Consider the following 10,000-nt stretch of genomic DNA (forward strand, 5'->3'; position numbering starts at 1 on the left):
GAAAATGGTTTTCAACTTTTTCTGGATTCATGTGATGTGTAGAAGGACATACTAAAATTCTACCAAAAGGTAAGTACTACAAGGCTGTGAAATCCATGATGGCTACCAACGCATAAAAAAGTGTAATTAACTTCTTTAGTATTCACTCTACGATGATAGATAAGATATCTACACATAGGTTTCCTGGATCAAAGAATCCAATGGAATTAGTCAAATTTACTTTTAATCATCATATAATGAAATGCAAGATAGTATCTAATAATGGCCACTGATATGCAGATATATCCTAAATTAACCGTATATCATACAATACTATCCAGTACAACAGTAACTTATTAAACATAAAAGTCTAAGCTTAATAATATGATAATCTTATTATCCATTAAGTGCATACATACTTCATTAGCAGTGTTAATACATAGACACCCAATTGATACTTCTCATCTTCCGCTTCATTGCATTTGACATGATTGTATAGATAATCACAATTTTCTAATTGGCATTGTCCACAGGCAGGTGTACATGGTAATCTACACCCCTACAACTACACTGCGATGATCGGCATGCAGATTTGTAGTTACAATGTATTGTCTTTAACAGATTGTATGGAGCTACATTCATATCTGTCATTACTGGTATTAACTAAGTGTTCTCTATCTTCCAACCCCAGTTCAACATATCCATGTCACTCTCTTTCTCAATCCACACCATTATTTGATAATAACTCTGAGAGAATAAAATTTGGTGGAAGACTCTGTTGGGGGTAGATGCTCCAGTGCTATAAAAAATTTTGAGGACACACTTTCTGGGACAGGGTACTATGGCGTAAAGGTGTCAGTGGCTCTGCATCCTTCCCACCAAATAGTACAGCCATTACCTTGGCTCCAGTGTGTTCAATTGCTTTTTGATATTGGTTTAGAGAGAAGAATTGATCAGCACAAGATTGCAGCACATAATTACCTTTGACTAACTTTTGAAATGTAGCCCTTTTTTCTACACCAAAGATGCGTGATGTACTAAAACATCCAGTAAAAGCGTAGGTGAAAAGCAGCTGAGAGCATAGTTTATTTCATAGAATTGACTTAAAACTTTAGATATGGTACACTGTTGTGGAAGTTGATTTTTATCCGACCAAAAATAAAGGTCCCTGCTATCTGTCTGCGCATAATGAAGGAGTAGGATTAAGAGGTCTGTGTCTTTTCCAATCAACGTAGTGGTAAGGAATTGTGATGTTTCAACTGCAGACTTAGTAATATCTATGTCAGCATCACCAGGTGAGTTGATGACAACACATTATTTTTTCCTAAGTTTACTGCTGATCAGATATGTTAAGACTTGCTTGTTAATATCCCTCGCAAAGACTCTTCCTTCCTGCCAGAGAACAAAGTCTCTGCTGTAAAATGACAACCTTTGGTGAGTGTCGTCCTTGATTGATGGACCTTCATTATAGCCATCAATAAGTACTGTTGCTATCCCATATTTTCGAATGGTGAAATCTGCAAATGACTCAGCTATTTCACTGTAGCTATATCTCTTCTTCCAGGGTACTCGATGTAAAAAGGACCCTCCATCAAGTACATAGTGCTCCGTCTGGGGAGCAGAGTGAGATGGATCTACGCCTACTTCTTTCAAATGGTCTGATACAGCGTGAACGAGCTAAGGTTTATCTGGCTTATGAAATACATTTCTAGTCTCGAAAAGAGCTGGAAGGATCGGGCCAAGTTCATATCCTAAAACATCTTCCAGTGACAGCTTACCTGTTTTTGCCACTACCAATAATCTCTGAAATATTAGGGCAGGATCAATACATTGATCTGGTTCAACCTTGATTTCAAAAACATCACCAAGAATTATGGCTTTATCTTTTCTTTTAAAAGAGTATCTGAAAGCAGACTGCCCAGTCATATTTTCAATTATTTTCTTTCCAATGGACTCGTATTCAAGAACATTTATGTTGGGATTTGCCACTACACCATTGACTACCTACCACAGTAAGGAGTGTTCTGAAAAGGGTGAACAAGATAATAATTATGTCTTGAGCACCCCTCTCCATCCTTGCTCTAATCTGACATTGTCCACAATGAAGTCTGTTCTTTTGTCATATATTTCGGTCCAACTGAGGTTTTTAGTGATTCATTAAAGTTTGTTAGATAGCAAGATCAGAACTAAGGCCTGCCCAATACCGATCACAATAACGAATCACACGAAGACCAATGGAAAATTTCTGAAAAATGTCTGGATGAGTGAACTCTAATTACACCATATCTTGGACATAGATATGTGCAGACTTGAAATAACTAAAGTGGCCAGCTTATGCCAATATTGAGAGAGACTCAGAAACCCCACTTAAATGCAATAATCAAGATCCAGTACGATCTGCAATGGTCAATCATCTTTTAACTCCCAACATCTTCTCATAATTAAGCCAAGAGGACTTGTCTTTAATCTATCACCAAGTTTTTACTTTTATTTTCCCAATTCCAGATTGATCTTACCACTGAATGTGATGTCATAACACTTTTCAAGGATGGTTGACCTGACAACAGTGATGAGTATACATCCTATAACTTAACAACCAAAGATGGGAGCTCTTGTCTGTCACTAACTTGATCTGAAACTATTATGTGGTTCAGCAATTTGTCTTTAAGCAAATGACTACAGATAGATCTTTGTGCAGATTTCCCCGTCATCATATTATATACTGAGTTTTCACCATATACCACCTGTAGAATCTCTTTTAGGCCTGTACTATTTATGATGGACCCAATTGCACCCAACAAGTTAGAGTTTGAAAGAAAACTAACAAGAGAGCTATTTCCTTCAAATGGCTATTCTGAGGTGCATCAATAATGATCTCACATGCTTTCCAGTACAGGGGTTGGTCAAGTGCTATTATTGGTGTGATACCATGTTTACTGCTTGTTTATGAATAAATTCCATTGTGGACAGAAGGCAGCTATTGTCACCCGAGTACAAGTCAATCATGGGCGATACATAATTGAGGACTGACCAGGATGTTAAAACCCCTGATGAATTATATGCATCATACGAGTCCAGTTTGAAGTTACCTGTTTAAAGCTTAATGATAGTTCCCATAGAATATCCAATGTTTCATCACATTTTGTGTTTGTTATTTGTTTAAACAATATCTTATAGCAGGCATGGTTAGCCAAGCGATAGTCCACTATGCCAATCCCTGTGTTCTCCACAAATTCTAATTCTGAAACGATTTGTCTTTGAATGACATGTCTTCCTTTTTACCAGGAGTAAGGGCAGCAATTATTCCCACCCCATGGAAGGAGCCTCTACCATCGATTAATAGAATATTGTGATCAATGTTGCTAGCAGAGAAGAAAACAGCTATATCTCTAGGATTAATACCCTCTCCGAAAATATTTACAGCAGCGGTGTCAGCAGCATTCTCTTCAAGTCTCAGAACTTCTCTATATGATGAGCAAAATCTCATCTTATGTAAATTATCTACAAGGAACCTTGGACGATATAAATTATGTGTTTGTATTGGGGATAGAACAGTTCGAGGACGTACTGCCTGAATGATTGCCTGTCAAACCCTTGCAACCTTTTAGCTCTTATCTTTCCCCACAAACAAAAAATCCAATATTGTGTAAAGAATGTCTGGAAGATACTTCAAAGCAATATCAAGTTTTCATATATCTGTGCCTGGATATTGGTCTGTACCCGAGGGAACTTCAGTTTTTATATAACTTTTGAAAAGTCTAGCAGCCGTTCCGATAATTCTTCTCTTCTGAGATTCCTCCTCTGTTTCCCTATCAGACATGAACTATGATTGAAGGATGTGAGAACTTGTTTCCCTTATTGTAACAATATTATTTTGGCCTACTCCTTTTATCATATATATATATATATATATATATATATATATATATATATATATATATATATATATATATATATATATATATATATATATACATATATATATATATATATATATATATATATATATATATACACACATAAATATATATATATATATATATATATATATATATATATATATATATATATATGTATATATATATATATATATATATATATATATATATATATATATATATATATATGTATATACTTTTGATGAGTCCCCATAATGCTCTCACAATTTTTGTTAAGGTCACTGATTCCCATACGGAAAGGAATCTTCACTGCAAAGATATTCTTTCATTTTATCCCTTAGGGCAGACACTGTCAATTGTTCCTCATCATTCACTTCAAGATAAAAGCACATTTTCGAAAAGGCCTGATCTTGGTCTTTCTTATTGGGTCGTCCAGATTTTCTTTGCTTTATATTTGGCTCTACCTTAAACCTATGGCGAATTTCACGCCTAGATCGAAAGTTCCCAAGTAGTGATATACACAGTCATCTGCATGTAAGTCACAACCATAGTACTTAATGCAACATTTCACTGTAACACCCCAGACATCCGAACGGCCACTACAACACTGCAATGTTGTTTTAAGAAAATTATCTTTCTTCACAAAACTGAAATCTCAGTCGTTAATTCTAGCCTTATTTCCATATGAAAGACAATTGGATTTGCTATCAATTGGTTCAGTGAATGCCCGCACACTTCATTTGAGCAATGGCTTACTTTTGTTCCTGTCTAATGAATATGTAATGTCATGTGTGTTTATGTACCTCTTACGACAATTTGTATGAACTAGGCAGCCAGAAGTCACAATAAAGCCGTCACCTCTTTTACCACTTGCTTCATTGAATCCACTGGCACCCTTTTCACGAATTCCAACTACCTCATCCTGGCTCTTTTTTTTTTTTTTCAAGCAGATTGGGTATGTTTGAGGGTAGACATCAGTTACACTAATTTTCAGCATATTTGAGGTTAGAAGTCAGTGATGCACATGTTGATACCTAGAAAGAAAGAGTGTAGAATATATGAACAGTGATTTTGATCCTATATCCTTAAAATACAAAGATTTCAATACGTCCATTGAATTCCTTACTCCTCAAAACCTAGGTATAGACATCATAATTAGCATGCTAAAGTGAATAATAATTACCAGAATCAGTTGAAAAACCTTTTTTTTTTTTTAGCATTTTTGGGGTTCAATGTTTTTCATCATATCTGCACTCGACTACGATGGTACCTTCGTTCGTTAGAAAGCCTTCCCTTATTAGTATACTCCCAGCCTTAAAATCCGACTTGTGTCCCAGAAATCTGATGCTCTGCCTACCAGCCAGGAACCTTTGTGCTCGATACATAATGACTGCCAGGATATCGCACTTGGTGCTGCCTTTGTGGGAGAAAAGAGGAAAATTATTCAAAAGAGTGATGAATGCAGGTTACTTGATCACTCAGCTCACACACCTAGTGCAACATTCACCATGTTAAATTAAAAACAAAGCGAACCACAGCAGAGCAAAGTTAATTGAACCAAGTGATTATTTAGATAATTAAAATAACGCACATGAACACAAATGCACATTGGCTGTGTTAGGATAACTAATCAAAGGGTTCTTGGCTGGTGGCCGGAACTTCTAACGAACGTCAGATTTCTGGGGCACATGTTTGAAAACTGTTGCCCAACTGGTTATCAGTAATGAAGAAGGCAAGAGTATTATGACATTTCCTGAGCCCGCTATCATTTCTGGTGAGATGACCTGGTACTTCAACTTGTTTTTGTTCCCCGCAAAATCACCCTGGCTCCTTTTTTAAATTGCTGGCACTGAGTGACAACATGGGTTACAGTCTTTTATTAGCAAAAGCAAAAGATTCACTAAAACTATTCTAATATCAGAAAAATTCAAGGGAAAAAGCATAGGATATCAAAATTAAAAATTGAGAAAACTTTGTCTTTTGAGAGATTGTAAGAAGAAAAGAAGTGTAAACAGGAGAAGAAAAGGAAGCAGCTATAGTTTTCAGAAGTTATTACTGTTTAATGAAGGCAGGGGGATATGAGGCTTTTATTTCATCTTTGAAATGGATTGGTATTTGAATTTTGAATAGAAAGACCTACATCTTCTGAAAAAAAAAAAATTTTCTTACTCGAAGGTTTTGATCATTATTCCCAAAGGAAGAGGAGTGAGACGATTAAGGAGGAAGAGGAGGAAGAGGAAGTATAAGAGGTGTAAATGAGAAGTTGTAAGGAGCAGGTGGGGATATTAGAGTGGCAGGTGTTTTAGGGTTTGTAGGATTAGGAATATAGTCATTGTTACACTTCTTTCTCCTGGAAATTTCTGAGGCTTACGCTCATTTCCATAGCATCAGCCATGGAAATGTGGGTAGAACTGAAGGCTGAGAAGATGATGATGCCTCCTCGTTGCTTCAATTCTTGACAGTATTTCTGGCAATTCTCGTTTCCATTATGATAGGACAGCATACAGCTGGGGGATCTTGGGAATATTGGTTTTCCTTTCTGTGGATTTTTTTTTTTCACAAATAATGGGACTAAGGCAATCAATTCGAGGGTGTATAAAAAGTTGGCTTTTAAACCGCTTCAGTTCTTCAAAATCAAAGTCTCCAGTAGGGTAAGTTCCTCAGAGTCCTAATTGGCAATAACTTTATTGTAGGTCCTTGCAATCTGTGGGAGCAACGAGTTCTTATTTCAATGTTATTGAGAGTAATGATTGGTTGATGTGGGTATGAGACTAGATAATTGCAGATGACTATCTTCTTTAATTTTTATTTTTCAGCATGGTCTAACAGCTGAAATTAATTATTATTATTATTATTATTATTATTATTATTATTATTACTAATATCATTATCATTATTATTATTATTATTATTATTATTATTATTATTATTATTATTATTATTATTATTATTATTATTATTATTATTTGTAATGAAAGTAATACTTGGTGATAATTTCCAAGCTTTATTCAACACATTAGCAAACTACCATATCTGTAACAGAAAGAAAGACAACAATGAATAACAACATAAATGCACACGTTAACACAAGCACATAGCTTAGGATAATCATGCTATAAAACATTAACATAAGAAGAACAAAAGGATAAACAAAACAATATAAAGAAATACTCAAACATTGACAGTAAGAAACAGCTAGGACCAACTGATACTATCACATTCTTCCCTCCTAAAAAATTCAACTTTAATCAAAACAAATGTATTGATTTAATCCCATCCGGAGCGATCAGGAGGCCTTGACACACGAGTGGACCTCCTTATCTCAGTAGGCTCACTGGATTCATGACAATCACAGTTATCATGAATTTGTGAACTATCATGAATTTGTGTATCTTGCACTTCAGTTGTATCTGGGGACTCCGTCTCTCCTGATGGTTAAACATGGTGTACAGGTGACGTTGCACCTTCAGAGCTGGGGGCTAAGACACGGGTAGACTCAGTTGATTCTCTACCGTCTGGATATTTGACATTTGCATACATTGAGTTTGCATCCATGAGTTGAACCTCTTCATTTACCGGTTTATGTTTGCTAGACCTAACATGCCGTCGGAATAGTACGGATCCAGGAGTCAAAAGCCATGACGGTAATGTACTTCCAAGACTAGAGCGTCGCTGAAACCTGAAAAAAAACGTTCATGAGGTGTCTCATTGGTTGCTGTACATAAGAGTGACCTAACTGAGTGCAAAACCTCAGGAAGTACTATCTTCCAGTGTTGAGTCTTCAAGCCACGACTTTCGAGTACTAAACAAATAGATTTCCTAATAATACCATTGTATCTCTCAACCTGGCCGTTGCCCATCGGATGATAAGGTGTCGTTCTGCTGGTTGCAACCCCCTTCTGAGAAAGGTTCAGTTTCAGTTCTTGGGACATGAAAGAAGCACCTTGATCTGAATGAATGAAATTGGGCATTCCACAATGGATAAAGATAGATTCAAGACATTTGATCACTGTTTTCGAATGCATGTTTGGACAGGGAAACAAAAAGGGGAAACGTGAATACTCGTCAACAACCGTAAGAATGTACTTATTGCTCATGGTAGAGGGCAGAGGCCCCTTGAAATCAATGCTAAGACGTTCCATTGGCTGGGTGGCCTTTATGAGGACTCCTTTTCCTGGACGATGGAATTTTGGTTTTTGTTGTGCACAAATTCTACAAGAAGCACACACTCTTTTCACGTTATCTGTTGAAATTGGGAGGTTTTTGGATCGCACAAAGTGCAAAAGGCGAGTGACGCCAGGATGGCAGAGGTTCTCATGGATGTCAGTGAGACTTGAAATTGATGAAATAGAACAACAATAGGCACGAGTCAGGGTGTCCGGTGCAATATTCTGTTTCCCTGGACGATACCTCCACTCTTGTATCTTGTTGTTCTTAATTTAGTTCGTTTCCTGCTGTCTAACATGAACATCACGGTTCTTTGATAAGTAATCAGAGTAAAATATCGTCTCGCTAAGAAATGACACCACTTGCGAACTGTTTCAATAATAGCTGTGGCCTCTTTTTCCACTGCTGGATAATGCAACTCGCTACCCTGGAGCGTTCTCGACATAAAAGCTACCGGGCGGCCACCCTGGTTCAAGACTGCGGAGACAGCAACTTCCGAAGCATCACACTCTACTACAAAAGGAAGACTCTCATCCACAGCCCGATGTGAAACATCCATAAATGGTTTTTTTTAAAGAATTTAAAGCAGCTAGTGCTGGCTCGCTCAGTGGAAAAGTTTTTGTGTTCACTAAGGCATGGATCATGTCAGAAAAACCAGGGATCCATTTGGCATTATAGGCAAACAATCCTTGAGCTCTTCGCAGAGAGCCCATATTTGTGGGAGGCGGTAATTCTTGAAGGGAACGTAATCTGTATGGTTCTGGCTTTATAATATTATTCCCGACACAATCCCCTAGAACATTGATTGTAGGAACAGAAATAACTGATTTCTCTTCATTGAGGGCAAGGTTCTGTTTCCGAACCACCTCCAAGAACTTTTGAACGTTTTCATCATGTTCAGCCTGAGATGCTCCACCTACAGTGATATTGTCTAGGTATAGAAAAGTCTTTGAGCTTCTCATCCTCAATTAGTTTGTCCATAGCTCTTTAGAATGCAGCTACACCATTCGTCACACCAAATGGAATCTACAAAATTGAAACAATTTCCTGGCACCTTCAAAAGTAGTGTACTTCCTCTCACTCTCTTTGATACTGAACTGGTGATATGCATTCTTCAAGTCAAATGTGGAAAACACCTTATATTTTGCAAGGTCATGTACCATATCCTCTATCCTTGGGAGGGGGTAAGCATCTAGTTCTGTGTATTGGTTAATGGTCTGGGAATAATCAATACAAAGTCTCTTTTTGTGCCTGTCAAGTGGAACTTTAACTACTACAACCTGTGCCCTCCAAGGGGATATACTTGGTTCAATGACACCTTCAGATAGTAAATGTGAAATTGGGTCTTTTATAAACAGCTGGTCATCTTGACTATAGCGTCTGGATTTGACTGCAATGGGTTTACACTGATGAGGTAAGTTCGGAAACAATGACGGTTCATCGATGTCAGCTGTCGCTAGTACACAGACAGGTTTGGCGCCAGTTATCTTCAAACTTGGTCTTTTCCCTTCATGTTGAAAAGTCACGCTCTGATGTTGCTTTTGGAAATCATAACCCAAAATGACATCACAACACAAATCCTTCAGGACCCCTAGCTGTATACAGGGATATCTCTGATCAAGGTGAACCAAGTCTGCTATGACAAATCCAGGGTAACTAGCATTGAACGATTTTGATGCCATTGAGACCGCTGAGCTTGCAGGGACTACTGTCAGTTTTAGTCTGTGCTACTTCCTCACGTATAAAACTATCTGAGCTACAAGAATCAACCATTACCTTCAATGAGTGGCCATTTACAGTGATGTTTGTAGCTGCATGTGAAAGATTATTGGGATAAGTGGGAATTATTGTAAGCAAAGTGGGATTATACAATGTAGCAGTGGTACTACCTGAAACTTTTGATTTACAGACTTTTGCAAAATGGCCTGGTTTACTGCGTTTGTTGCATGTGGCAG

General features: G+C 37.3%; 1 protein-coding gene across 1 annotated transcript in view; it reads right to left on the reverse strand.

The window, feature by feature from the left end:
* Positions 1-7,145: 7,145 nt before the first annotated feature.
* The window catches only part of LOC137634372 (uncharacterized), a 3,590-nt gene continuing 735 nt past the window's right edge, over positions 7,146-10,000 (reverse strand). Inside the window, exons 2-7 of the mRNA XM_068366800.1 lie at positions 9,822-10,000; positions 9,127-9,640; positions 8,701-8,961; positions 8,412-8,558; positions 7,708-7,827; positions 7,146-7,306 (exon numbers count right to left, since the gene is read on the reverse strand). The exon at positions 9,822-10,000 is cut by the window's right edge and continues 551 nt beyond it. Coding sequence (XP_068222901.1) covers positions 7,146-7,306; positions 7,708-7,827; positions 8,412-8,558; positions 8,701-8,961; positions 9,127-9,640; positions 9,822-10,000 — 1,382 coding nt within the window. The remainder of the gene's footprint in view (positions 7,307-7,707; positions 7,828-8,411; positions 8,559-8,700; positions 8,962-9,126; positions 9,641-9,821) is intronic.

This window comes from Palaemon carinicauda, chromosome 1 (genome assembly GCF_036898095.1).
Source record: "Palaemon carinicauda isolate YSFRI2023 chromosome 1, ASM3689809v2, whole genome shotgun sequence".
NCBI lineage: Eukaryota > Metazoa > Arthropoda > Malacostraca > Decapoda > Palaemonidae > Palaemon > Palaemon carinicauda.